This window comes from Ovis canadensis, chromosome 23, assembly GCF_042477335.2.
Source record: "Ovis canadensis isolate MfBH-ARS-UI-01 breed Bighorn chromosome 23, ARS-UI_OviCan_v2, whole genome shotgun sequence".
NCBI classification, from domain to species: Eukaryota; Metazoa; Chordata; class Mammalia; order Artiodactyla; family Bovidae; genus Ovis; species Ovis canadensis.
In genome coordinates this window covers 36,790,685-36,805,684 of record NC_091267.1, presented here as the reverse complement: position 1 = coordinate 36,805,684, position 15,000 = coordinate 36,790,685, and the positions used below count along the sequence as shown (strand labels likewise).

General features: G+C 37.3%; 1 protein-coding gene across 7 annotated transcripts in view; it reads right to left on the bottom strand.

Annotated features, from left to right (window-relative positions):
- The window catches only part of NOL4 (nucleolar protein 4), a 460,596-nt gene that overhangs the window by 112,787 nt on the left and 332,809 nt on the right, over positions 1 to 15,000 (bottom strand). For 6 of the 7 annotated variants that reach the window (XM_069568799.1, XM_069568797.1, XM_069568800.1 and 3 more), the window contains one exon: positions 5,357 to 5,470. The exons of the other annotated variant lie outside the window; for it this stretch is intronic. In XM_069568799.1, the coding sequence (XP_069424900.1) occupies positions 5,357 to 5,470 (114 nt within the window). The remainder of the gene's footprint in view (positions 1 to 5,356; positions 5,471 to 15,000) is intronic. 7 annotated transcript variants of the gene reach the window in all.

Sequence of the window (15,000 nt, the reverse complement as noted above, 5' to 3'; positions counted from 1 at the left end):
AAATATGAAGGAGACCTGCCTGTCTCAGAAACTGTCTTGAATCTGTTGTTTCAGATATTCCCCAAATACATTCACAGCAAACTGAAACACTGCCCCCATGCCTATGTGGCTGAATCTTTTACCTTGAGGGCTACAATTACCTACATTTCTTTTAATAACATGCCCACTCATTGGTACCCTAACAAAGGAAAAATCATGAAGATGTACAAGTCACATTCACCAGCACTACAGAGAACAGAGCAGCAGGAACTACAGGCTTACTAAATAATTTTAGGTCTTCAGCCAATGGTTTCCTGCTGGTTTACTAACAAGGACTTTCTTTTTTGTAATACATGCCGATTATACAGAGTGAAGTAAGCCAGAAAGAAAAACACCAATACAGTATACTAACACATATATATGGAATTTAGGAAGATGGCAATGATGACCCTGTATGCAAGACAGGGAAAGAGACACAGATGTGTATAACGGACCTTTGGACTCAGAGGGAGAGGGAGAGGGTGGGATGATTTGGGAGAATGACATTCTAACATGTATACTATTATGTAAGAATTGAATCGCCAGTCTATGTCTGACGCAGGATGCAGCATGCTTGGGGCTGGTGCATGGGGATGACCCAGAAAGATGTTATGGGGAGGGAGGTGGGAGGGGGGTTCATGTTTGGGAATGCATGTAAGAATTAAAGATATTAAAATTTAAAAAATAAAAAACTAGAATTCATCTTAGACCCCCCCCAAAAAAATACATGACTCAGAAGTATATCAGTTTTCAGTATTTTTTCCCCTGCTCTCTCACCTTTTATGTCACAAGCAGCTAACATGTCATTTTCCCTTTTCCCCTAGAGTGTTCTTTCCAATAGAGTCAAAGGTGTCACACCACAGTCTACCATTGATTTCTTATCTGTCCCAGTCACCACAAAAACTGTCACCCAATACTCATGCTGCATTGCCCTTCATGAGGCTGGATCTTCCAAGGAGGCCCTTGACCATTGGTTTTCTGTATTCTTTCTATAAAACTCCACTTTAACTGAAAGAACAAATTGGGAGAAGAAACAAGGGGACCCTCACACAGTAACCTGAGATTTCAATAAGCCTAGGAATAACATATATGTCATCCTTCAAATGGAGAAGGCAATGGCACCCCACTCTAGTACTCTTGCCTGGAAAATCCCATGGATGGAGTTGCATGCAGTCCATGGTGTCGCTAAGAGTTGGACACGACTGAGCGACTTCACTTTCACTTTTCACTTTCATGCATTGGAGAAGGAAATGGAAACCCACTCCAGTGTTCTTGCCTGGAGAATCCCAGGGACGGGGGAGCCTGGTGGGCTGCTGTCTATGGGGTCGCACAGAGTTGGACACGACTGAAGTGACTTAGCAGCAGCAGCATCCTTCAAAAAGAGTAAAATGCACACAGACAGGAGATAAATGACCAACAAGTGGCTGGTTCTAATCTCTCTCACTTTATGCCTCTGTCTCTCTGGTGAGATGAAGTGTAACCGAAAATATTGAGATGGATTTGTTTTTAAGGAAATGGTAGTGAAATAATGGGCTTCCCAGGTGGCGCTAGTGGTAAAGAACCCATCTGCCAATGTAGGAGATGTAAAAAATGCAGGTTTGATCCCTGGGTCAGGAAGATTCTCTGGAGGAGGCATGGTAACCCACTCCAGTGTTATTGCCTGGACAGAGGAGCCTAGTGGGCCATGGTCCATAGGGTTGCAATGAGTCAGACATGACAGAAGTGACTTAGCGCATACACACAGTCAAATAATACATAAATAACAAGAAAAGAGACAATCTTTTAATTTGAGCTATGGCATAGAATTAGACAGGTGAAGTCTGACTCTGCCCATCTTTTTGAATTGCCAAGGTGAGGAAGGATTTCCTAGGTAACATAGAAATTCCAGATTTTCATGTTAAAAGAAAATAAATGCTGACCATATTCTGTAATACACTGGGGACTGACCTTAGCCCTGTGCTATCTTACTGCTGACAAGGCAGAAGGCTCCTGCCCTTGCCACTGGCTTGCTTCAGGCTTGAGGCTCCCCCTGCACACACACACTGGATCCTGGGGCAAGGTGGACATATGAAATAAGGTATTTAACACATCCATAGTACCTTTCATGTTCATAGCTCAAAGAGCATTATAAAGGCCAATTAATTTATCAAGTTTCATAAACTCTGAAGGACACATATAATTACAGCTCTATGTGTGGCTGACCAGAGGCAACAAGTAGTCATATGTGTGGATGAACAGGATTTAGATTTTAATTGTCTCATGTTTGAACTTTCAAGCACCTACAGAAAGCCAGGGGCACAATGAAGAAGTTCTGAGTCACTGGCAAATTCTAAGAATTGTGAGTTGGGTTAAGAACATGCCTAAAAAAGTATGATGTCATTGCCAACACCCAAAAGAACTCTGGTTGTCTCTATTTAGGCAAAGAGTGCTTAGATCCAATTAGGAGAGCTCCCACATCTCCATGCTTTGATAAAAGTACAGAATCCATTTTGTTGAAGCTTTAGTGCTGCATGCTAAGTGAAATCTACAGAATTCATAGTAAGGAGAAATAGTATTATATGTGTACCCTTTATTTTACAGATTAGACCAATAGGGGTTAAGTGATTTGGCCAAATATTGGTGGACGATCAGGCTTTTGGGATATTGTAAAAGGAGATCATCAGTTCAGTTCAGTTCAGTCGCTCAGTTGTGTCTGACTCTGCCATCCCATGAAATGCAGCACACCAGGCCTCTTGCGGAGTTCACTCAGACTCATATGCATTGAGTCAGTGATGCCATCCAGCCATCTCATCCTCTGTGGTCCCCTTCTCCTGCTGTCAATCTCTCCCAGCATCAGGGTCTTTCCAATGAGTCAACTCTTCACATCAGGTGGCCAAAGTATTGGAGTTAAAGCCTCAGCATCAGTCCTTCCAATGAACACTCAGGGCTGATCTCCTTTAGGATAGACTGGTTGGATCTCCTTGCAGTCCAAAGGACTCTCAAGAGTCTTCTCAAACACCACAGTTCAAAAGCATCAATTCTTTGGCGCTCAACTTTCTTCACAGTCCAACTCTCACATCCATACATGACCACTGGAAAAATCATAGCCTTGACTAGATGGACCTTTGTTGGCAAAGTAATGTCTCTGCTTTTGAATATGCTGTCTGTTGGTCATACCTTTCCTTCCAAGGAGTAAGTGTCTTTTAATTTCATGACTGCAATCACCATCTGCAGTGATTTTGGAGCCCAGAAAAATAAAGTCAGCCACTGTTTCCACTGTTTCCCATGAAGGGATGGGACCAGATGCCATGATCTTTGTTTGGAGATCATAGGCAGTACATAATGTGAATCAGTCATCTAATTTTTATAATGACTGCATATATGATGGATACTCCATATATGATTCAGGGAGGGCTTCCCAGGTGTCACAGTGGTAAAGAATCTGCCTGCCAATGTAAGAGACACAAGAAACATAGTCTCCATCCCTGGATCAGGACGATCCCCTGGAGGAGAAAACCCATTCCAGTATTCTGCCTGGGAAGAGTTCATGGGCATAAGAGACTGTCCATGAGGTCAGGAAGAGTCAGACATGACCGAACACGTGTGTGCACACACGTCTTTCGGGCAGAGTCTATAGAGTGCAGACTGGGTGAGGCACGTGCAAACTATCCACAAGGAGAGTGCTTTCCTCTCTCAGCATCCCAACATGCTGCCACTCTGACTTCTAGAATAATCTTTACTCAGATGGACTTAGTCTGACTTCAAAAAACTCCTATTCTGAGATAGTACTATTAGCGCTTCTTTAAAATTTTACTGATACCGATACAATGACAGAAAAGCTAGAACATCAATTAAAATAACCTTTCCTAGGCTGAAATTTTTGATGGTTACCATGTGCCAGGCAAATTGCTAAGTACCTAACATAAATCTAACATTTAGGGTTCTCACACACCCCTATTAAGAATAGTACTTTACTATTATTTTACATATTAGCAAACGGAAACCCAGAAAATGGTAATAATTTGATGAAGATCATTCAGCGAATAAGGGTACAGTTGAGAATCAAAATCAGTTGTATTTAACTCCAGACTACAATCTTAATCACTATGCTAAACTAGATATTGTATATTGGGCTGTAATTTATTTTAAGCAAGATAAATTTTAGAGATATAATCATGACAAAATCTCTACTGAGGACATGTATATGTGAATAAATGTGTTTGGCAAAGAATGAATAGTAAATTTCAAATCAGCATTTATACATATATTTTATCATATGAGGCTAATACCCCATTTTAAATTTAACTAAAGCCTTCATCTTTTGCATTGCTTATAAGTACTGGTACAAGCCATATTAAGTATAAACACATACAATTAAATAATATCATTCTAAAACATTTTAAAATATTAAGTTGGGAATGGAAAAATGGTTTTTTTTTTTCCTATTTTCTTTGAAACTCATTGGCTCACAGGCAAAACAAATTTCTCAATCATTTTTGAGAAATATGAAGCTCCCAGATCAGGTGTTGTAAAAATAATTAGAAGTTGGAAATATAGAATACTTTATACATAACACTTAAAATTATATATTATAATTTAGTTTTAAATTATTGATGATTAAGAAAGAGGGCCAGGGAGAAAAAGGAAACAGAGAAAGAAAGACATTCCAGACATGAGAAGGGGAGACAGACCGATGTAGATAAACCAAGGGAAAAACTGAGCAAAACATCAATGAACAATGCACAAAAAATACACATCTGTCCTACATGAATATACAGCCTTAGAAAAAAGATATAGATAGATGGTACGTAGTGGTTATATAGTAAATGACTTGTTAATGAGAATGTAAGCACAGGATGCAGGTTGTCTACATTTTATACCCCATTTTATGACTTTCTAGTCTTCAAGATTATATTGTGTTTTCTACATTCCCAGCATAACCTATTGAAATTTGGCAGTGGACCAGAGGAAATTAAAGAGATGCTCACTTCCATACAAAAAGAGCACAGTCAGGTCACTATCATAAAAGATCAGGTAAATCAATGAAATTACTGTAAATGATCAGTTAGAGCCTCTTATTTAAATAAGTCTCTAGACTTCAAAGTGGATACTAAAAAGAATTCTGGCTCGTTAATTTTACAACTGTCCGTTTTTCATGAGAGAAAAATTTTGGCATTGCATCTCCACTGGTCTCACGGACATGTATTTTCAAGTTTCAACTCACATCACACAGACAGAAAAACAATCTCTCTGTGGACTTCAAGTCCATTCCAGAGATTTTGCTCTTCCTCATAAATCAGATTAACTTAACCATATTTGCAACAGCGGATAGTCGCCAGACCGCAAGGCTCCTCAGTACCTGTTGTCTATCCAGGCGCATCCTCTTGGCAGCATTTCTACTCTCACTCTCACAGGCTGAGGCCAAGATACTCTCAGCAACTGCTGAAGTAAGGTGGGAAGGAATAGGTCGAGACTAAAAGAAAAGAGAGAAAAGGACATGAGAAAATTATTAACAGTATCATTAAGAGACCAACACGACACTCAGAAGATATCATAGGTCGTGCAAGAGTATCAGTTGATTCCAACTGAACTGATTTTGATAGAAAAAGGAAATGGAAATTTCAAAGATGAATAATGAGAGCTAGTTAGAGGTTAACGTTAGAGATACTACAGATCCATCATTCATTCCCATAGCTCCTTTGTCACCAGTGTTTAATCTGGGCCATTAAGTTTAAACAGGCAGTGGCAAAATTCCTGACTGGGTTTTGTAAGGAAAACAAGTCCTTTATTTCTCTTATAACTTATGACAATGCACAACAAAACAAAACAAGTAATGGCTGAAATAGTTGGAAAAACTGACAGACATTCTGACCATGTCAAACCATCTTAACATGAAATATTATGCCTATTTACAGGCTAAGTTGTGACACAATTGATACAAATAAAATCCTTTAAAAAAATTCAGTGTTCTAGACGTGAGATGAGTATGTTTTATTTACAAAATATGTGTTAATATCAATAATGTAATGGGTACATATTGGAAATCTATCTCATATGTAGCTCACATAGAAATTCATTAAACCCCTAACTAAGTTCCTAATTAGGTACAAACTGTTTGTGATTTTCCATATCATTCATGATAATCTGAAAAGTTTTCCATTTTCCCCATAATTACATGCAAAATTATCTAACTGAAAGACGAAGTACTTAAAGACACTAAACATTTTTTTAAAAAGTAAGACAAGCAAATGGTAGATAAGAAGATATTAATGCATAAAAATTAAATCAGGTGAGACAGCAAAATATGAAATTACAAAAAAAAGAGTCTTTTAGGAAACTAGCATATGTAATGACATGCTATCTCAGGTTTTCAAAGCCTCCATCCAAATTACATGTGGATATCGTACATATTTACTAGAAGCCACCAAACTCATAATGATCTTTTAAGTATTTTTGTAAATGAACGTGAGCATGCCTTTATTGGACTTGATTCATTTTGCTAACTCTGGCATGTCTCATGTGCTTTAGCAAACTGAACCGTAGCACTTCTATCTCAAACAATATTCTACAACAGCTAAATACAGACCCACAATGCTTTAATGGATACTTCTCAGCAGCATTTGTTCAGTGCAGAAAGAGACCAGGCTTTGACCTTGCTTGAACTAGGAAGAAATTTCTACTGCTACCTCAGCCAACTCCCCGAGGTTTCCAACTTCAAAGTGGCCTCTGCAGGCAAAAGGTAGGAAAGCTATGGGGTACAGTCTCCACTTGCTAACGCTGTAAGATGTTAGAAACACTGGCTGGACACCTTTGATAGTAAGGCATTAGGATCCTCGGGATGTGATTTTTCCAACAGAAAGAAAAGAAAGAGGCCCCACAGGTAGCAGGAAGAAAGCAGCAAAAATATTTTGACAAGGAAATTACAAAGCCAGAACTCTGTATTGGGAATAGAGAGGGTCAAGTGTGGTAAACATTTAAAATTTTTAAACTGCCATAAAGGATATATATGTGATTTCGAAATGAATATTACTTCATTTCAGTCTGCACCTCGCTAAATATGGATAAGACAGTCTAGCTCAGAACTGAAAATATATTCAGCTACAGAAATCAGTGTTTCATTAAAAGATGGCCCTAGCATGGCTCAAAATTATACTCTAAACTTCATGGAAATTGGATATTCAACGTTGTCCTGATACACAACTGAACTGATTCAGTTGATATACAACTGAATTATGTTTTGAGGCAAAGGGGTCATAGGAAAAATGGGAATAAGAACATTCCCTTATTTAAAAAAAAATCATTTATTTGACTGTAGCTAGCATGATTCAAATACTAGAAGTGAAAGTGCATACCTTTATAAACTACATCTTTCGATACTTCATTTAGTTCTAGACACTGAATTAACAAAAGCAAAGCACAGTATCAGCAGTCTCTATGAAAGTTCTTCATCCATTTCATTTATTCTTTTAACCTGGTATTTCTATTCAAAATTAGGAATGTGTAATACTACGTGCTATGCTTAGTTGGTCAGTCGTGTCTGACTCTTTGCGACTCCATGGACTATAGCCTGCCATGCTCCTCATCCATGGAGATTCTCTGAGCAAGAATACTGGAGTGGGTTGCCGTGCCTTCCTCCAGGGGATCAGGGGATCTTCCCAACCCAGGGATCAAACCCAGGTCTCCCACATTGGACGCGGATTCTTTACTGTCTGAGCCACCAGGGAAGCCCATATAATACTATGAAGCTTCATCAAGCAGATTAAATTGTAGTAATAAATACATACATCCCTTAAATAAATAAATGTCTGTAGAAAAGAGAGAACACAAGGTAAAACATCTTACGAAGTAAAATTAGTTGGTAGAATTTCCTCTCAAATTCTATTTTTTTTTAAATATTTAAAATGGTAAATGACTTTTCTAGAAGAGTATACGCTATTATGTATAATAACTTATATAGTTTCCTTATTGGAGAAAATGAAAGAGTTGGGTTTTTCCAAGATATATTTATTTGGTTTTCTCAGAAATTAGAATAATGTCCTGGCTGAGTAGGACAAGATACTTTTTAAGGTCACTGAGTAACCTATTCATTTCAAGATTTTGGGGAAAAAGTTAACTGCAAGATAAAGCAATCATGTACTCTTTCCTATTAAGAGGAAGCAATGGGTAGAAGCAAAGATATGTGATAAGATGTGGCCAGAGGTTAAACAATATAATTTTGAAATTAGAGTTGTTCTGAGTTTATTGTAGAATCATAATCTGATAACTGTAAATGGCCATAGCGATCATTCACCGCACACTTCTTTAAAGTTTGAAGAAACTTTTCTGCCTAATTCTGAACTAGAAATAGAAGCCAGGTTTCATGTACTGCAATTCTCATCTCTTCCACTCTGCCAAATTCTGTTGTATACTTAGTACTTATGCATAATTCATTACTAATAAAAATATTTTAGGAGAAATGTTTACACATAAACTCTTGGCTCGACTAAAAATAAGCATACCAAAGATAGTTATTTAGACAACTGTTTACAATTATAACTGATAAGCTCATGGGAGAAGGGCAGAATGAATGAATAAAATCTCTATTGCAGTTTAAGAGATATATATGTGCTTTTCAAGGAGTTTAGAATTGATGCTTTTGAACTGTGGTGTTGGAGAAGACTCTTGAGAGTCCCTTGGACTGCAAGGAGATCCAACCAGTCCATTCTGAAGGAGATCAGTCCTGGGTCTTCTTTGGAAGGAATGATGCTAAAGCTGAAACTCCAGTACTGTGGCCACCTTATGCGAAGAGTTGACTCATTGGAAAAGACTCTGATGCTGGGAAAGATTGAAGGAGGGAGGAGAAGGGGATGACAGAGGATGAGATGGCTGGATGGCATCACCGACTTGATGGACATGGGTTTGAGTGAACTCCGGGAGTTGGTGAGGGACAGGGAGGCCTGGCGTGCTGTGCTTCATGGGGTCACAAAGAGTCAGACACAACTGAGTGACTGAACTGAACTGAAGACAAAATATGTGTCTCCAAGGAGAACACCAATCCAGTTCATTCTCATTACTTTTAAGATAAATATTAATAATATGTAACTTATATTTAGTGTTAGGTGTGGAGGCATTAACACAAGAATCTTAGGTTCATTATCTGATTTCTTCCAAACAACACTTGAGAAAAAAATATAATATTTATATCACTCTTTTAAAGAAAACCAAATTAAGTCCCTATATAATTTTCCCAAGGTCACACAGCTGTGATGTGGAAACCCTAATATGTAATTCTGATGATATGTTTGGAATAATATTCCCTAGTAAAGCTTATTCTCATTGTAAAACTAAGGCCTCAATGAGTTTAAAGAAAACTAGAGCTCTGAAATACTACACATTCTTATAGAGGAATCCATGTACAGCTAATTCAATTTTGTACTGAAACAAAGAATATATTAGGACCTTCTTAAAGTCTTTCTCTTTGAGTGGTCAAAATCCTCATAAAACGTTTTCCTATTAATTTTTTAAAACCTTTCTTCATTAATAACATGATAAAATGGAACTTAATTCAGTCACAAATTGTAAATTGAAGCAATCTAAATTCACAAGATTTTCATTTTGGAGCAAACAGAAGTTCCAAGAAATTACTGTAATACATGAAACATAATAAAGCTTAGTTTCATGCTCAAAATGAGAATGAGGAGCCAGGCAGAGAAGTTCTTTTTTGTTCTTTTTTTCCTGTAAGGCAATCCTGGTAAACTTCCCCTTGGCTCTAATACTGATGAGCCAGTAGTGAATGCTGATGCTGATCAATACACACAGAGTTCAGTTATGTTGTACCCAGCTATACTTTACTAAATATGAAAGAATTTTGCTGATTTTTCCTCCATAATGTAGCTAATATCTATTTCACAATTCAAAAGTACTTAGACCAAGACAGTAAGAAGGAAATTAATCAATTGTGTTCCTTATAAAAGCAGTGTTAAGAGAGAAATTTGAAACTATTGTTTAGTATGAGTTCTTAGAACCATCTTCATGGGAACTCTCCTTTCCTTTGCTACATTTAATTGTAGAGAGCTTATTCTAAAATCATCTCTTCAGTGTTTTCCTGGCAGTACATTAAGGGCTGTAGTCATGGGTTCTACCAGGGATAAATACAGAAGATTCCTTCTAACACCAGTAAGATGCACAAACTTTCATTGTAATAACTTGAAATAATAATATTTCAACAAAAATCAAATGCAAAGAATAGATATTATCAGTAGATAATTTATGGAAAATAAATTTGTGATTGAATATAGCTCAGCAAATCTACTATTTGGTGTATATCTTATAAAAGTTAAAAATGATTCAAGAATGTGTATAATCATACACTCTATATGATCTATACCGAGATTGAGATTTGTTGTCTTTCTTTCCTGGATATGAGATGATCCTAACTAGCCCGCACTAATTATCTCTTCATAATTAACTGTCACGCTCAACTGGGATGACTTGATCTATCCTCAGCACTGTCTTTACTGTAATAATTATTTGTGCCCAAATCCGTAGTGGCTGTTTCATTAAACAGATGGCTAAACAGTCATGTGGGGCTTTTGGAGTTTAAAAAGTCACATTTTAATTGGGGACTTAAAATGTGATTGCTGTTAGCACAAAGTAAGTGTGTCTTTCCTCATTTATGCATGTAAAACCTACCACACCATTTTTTGGTCTAAAAACTGAAACAATGTTAGAATTCTCTGAACTTCTGCTGTACCCTTAGGATGTGGTAGGATTTTTTTTTTTCGAAGTTATAAAAAAATTAAAAGAAATCAAGAATGTAAGCTTATGTTCATGGGAGACTGTGGTAATGCTCTCCATTCCAGTGTTAAATAGAGCTTAATCAAGTATTAGACAAGCCGGACTGAGAGCAACTGTGACATCCACCCGAGATTTTAAGTGAATGAGTTTTTCAAAATAATTAAAGCAAGTGATTCAGTAGTCAGAGTGTAGGTAAGTTACATCCTAAATTAAGATGATATCTCCCAATCTTGTTACTTTTTAAAACACATAATTTGACAATTCTGCAGCTTGAATGACATGCATATCCTATCATCCCCAAATGGTATACTCATGCCTCAACCCATAACTGGTACAGTGTAAAAAGTTGCAGCTCCCAAGGTATCCCTTCTGAACAGGTAGCTTCACCTATGGACATCAGTAGACTAAAGTAAAGTTTAGCAACTATGTCAGACAGTCCTGGATTATTACTATGTCATCACCCCCTTGCAATATGCCTGATCACTTTTGCTATTTCATCTCTATGAGCCTCATTCATTCTGCCAAGTATCATTATTTTATTTTTGTCTTTATGAATGGCAAAATTGAGGGTCAGTCAGTAAGCTATGAATAGGGAGACGCAGTTAGAATTCCATGAAGTAAGGCACATAAAGTCCCTGATATCTTTACTAGCTTATTGAACAAATATACTTCATGAGCACTTTCTATATTTCAGGTACTGTGCCAAGTCCAACTATATGGAGATAAACAAAATCAATACTATCTCTATTATCATGGAGTTCACTTAAATTAGTACAATGCTTAGCATATAGGGTATAACATACATGCAATAAAGTATGTTCATTACAGACTCACAATCTTTTATGAACAATTCTAAAATCCTAAAGTTGTATAAGCTGAAATATTTCATAAACTCAGGGCAAACTCAGCTGGCAGAAGAAACTGATTATGAGGATATTTACAATGTTTCTTTTTTCTTATTTCTATGAATATTCCTAAATTTTGCAGCAGAAAGACTGATATATTTGCGTATGGGATGCTTCTCAAGATCTCAATGTGAGTGTTAAGCAATAAATAGAAGATACACTTTATCATGTTTCCCAAATCAAGAAAGTTCTGAATTCTGGACCACTGATGATCCAAGCTTTTAGATAAGGATGGTGCCTGTGGACTAAAGCAGCAGGTACACTGCCTTGATACTCACGCTGTAGGGTTTCAGTGGACGTGATAAGCAAAGTCCCTTACTGACCCGACTCTGGCCACATGACTTAGTCCTGGACAATCATGGGAGACTGTGCCTTTGTTCCCAGTGACTGTTCCAAGAAATGGACATGTGATCCAAATACGGCTAATCCAAGTCCTTTCATGGAAATGGGTACCTGAAGCTGAAAGATGGAAGACTACTCCTGGATTGGGAGTTTTAAGAAGCTTAGAGCTGCTGATGGCAACATTTTCCAACAGGTAGCAAAACTCTGAGAGGTAAAGTATTAGGAGAGTAGCAGATCCCTGACGTTTGAGCCCATGGATCCAGCTATGTGAGAATCCTTGGACTTCCCAGTTTGGGAAAAATCTCTTGACCAATTTAAAATGAGTTTTAAAATGTATTTTAAACAAAAATGCTCATTAACCTTCATCTAGGCTTTGATTTCATTATAAGTATTTGATTATGAATTGATAGTCTTTGCTTTGGCCTTAATTTTAGAACACTATTGGCCTTTAACAATGATATTTCACAAATACCTGGGGAATTGTTAAGTTTTATAGTTGAAACTAAAGCCCATTTAGCTAAATGTCATCTGATAATACAACTGATCAAGATGAGATAAACTAAACTTTCAACTAAAATGACATGTTTTCATTTCTAAGACTTCCCTGGTGGCTCAGATGGTAAAGCACCTGCCTACAATGCGGGAGACCTGGGTTCGATCCCTGGGTTGCGAAGATCCTCTGGAGAAGGCAATGGCAACCCACTCGAGTACTCTTGCCTGGAAAATCCCATGGATGGAAGAGCTTGGTAGGCTACAGTCTGTGGGGTCGCGAAGAGTCGGACATGACTGAGCGACTTTACCTTATCTTACCTTTTCATTTTTAACTATTTATTAAAATTTCCACTAGGAAATATCTTTTAATCTTGAAGATAAGTGATTATATGTACTTATAGTTACTGTGGATCCTGACATCTTTTCTAATTTGTGAACCTAAAACCATATACAAATTCCATTCATACAGTTAATATCACTACCTATTCACACTAATTGCCAAATAGATAAAAATATTTTTTAAACAGTGTTTCAAGAGCTAAAAAGAGAGTGAAAATCAAATGTTATATGACTGCCTTCTTTAGGAAACTAATCCTGCTAAATATGTTGTTATCAGTTATCAGTAGTTTTTAAAATTGAAATGCCAGTTGCAGAATACTGTGAAAGGCAGACTACACAACAAACATTAGCTTATCTCCCAACTGATTTCTACCACAAAGTAGCACATTGTGAATGTCCATTCATCCACTCATCCTTCATTCAACAATTTGAACTCAACTGAATTCAACAGGCTGAGCAGCTTTCACAAGCAACTTATTATGCTATAGAAGACACAGTGGATGATACAGAGATGAACAAGTTAAGAAGCATAAGTCAAGGAACGTAACTTCCTATTAGGGAGCTAAGGCCCATATATAAATAACAGTAATATGAGACAGGATAAAATAAAACTACAAAAGTACCACAAAGTACAATTTGCACATGAAAGAAAGAGAGATTTAAAGCTGCTCTTAGCCAAAAGTGAGGATTCCATAGATAAAAACACTGGATTTAGTTCCCTTGGGAGTTCACAGATTGAGACAGCAAGGGTTTCCTAGAAAAGGGAGCAGTGAAATGCAATTTCAGATTAGACGGCATTTATCATGTTCCTCAGAGAGCAGGTAACAAACTGTGCAGGAGTGTTCACTTTTGTTATTTCAAATGGTGTTGGTTTTCAGGTATAAGTGCTATTTGTTTCTGAAGCAGAAGAGATACAAAGTCCACAAGTAACAGCTGATAAAACACAGCTAAGAACCAAGATCCAGTGACTAAAATCAGGAGCTTTTCTTCAGATTTGCTTACTGCTAATTTTCCAATGTCTCATTCTGGGTTGTTTCCTTTTTCTTAGAGTACATTTTAGGTCATCCAGAGACAGCTTGTGAGTGGTACTGTAATTTCAGTAGTTGTCTGAAGTGTCTTTCTTCTTCATTTTGGAAGTAGAGTTTAGTTGGGTGTTGATTTGTAGATTAAATGTAGCTCTCTAAAAAATTTAAGATTTTTTTTTCTTAGTATTTTGAAGATTATCATCTGACATCTATTTTGAGGACAAGTATTACGTTCAGCGTGTTATACTGTTTTAGATAGTTTCTTGTTTCTTGCTGGTGACATTTAAGAATGTCTTGGGTCTCCTGCAGTTTTGCCTTGATGCACATAGGTGTGACTTTGTTTTTATTTGTGCTGCCCAGAACTGGTCTGTTTCTCTCTTCTTAGTATTCATAGCCTAGTAAATTTTGAAAAATGCTTCCTCCCTATTTGTTTTAATAGTACTCATTCTAATTTCTCCTTTGGAATGTCTACTAGATCTATATCATTCTAGTCCCCAAGTAAACTTCTTTTTCAAATTTTCCCTCTCTTTTTTCCTTTCTGTGAGAAATTTCCACAGTTCTGTGTTCCAGTTTATTGATTTTTTTCTTTGGCTAAATCATCTTATCTGCTGTTTAACCCATATAATAAGGCTCTAATTTCAATATTTATAATGCCCATCATTTCAGTTTTTGAAATGGGATTCCCTTGTGGCCTTGATGGTAAAGCGTCTACCCACAATGTGGGAGACCCAGGTTTGATCTCTTGCCTGGAAAATTCCATGGATGGAGGAGCCTGGTGGGCTACAGTCCATGGGGTTGCAAAGAGTCAGACACGACTGAGTGACTTCACTTTCTTCTCAGTTTTTGAAGCTATCTGACATTTGTAATTCTCCCTTAATGAGAGGGCAGGCAAGGGTACCAGCTTTATATGCAGTTTTCAGTTCATGTTCCTGCCTAGTAACAAACCAAACTCCACATCTCCTGAACTTGAGTTGGCATTCAAACCCCAGCCCTAATCTGTCTGGGCTTAAAGTCACTTTTTCTATCTCCCTAGTCTTTTGCCATATCAAATTAAGGGCTTACAACTCTGGCTGAGAGAGTTTTCTATTAATTTCAAGTCCTGAGAATTCCTTTTCTTTCTTCTG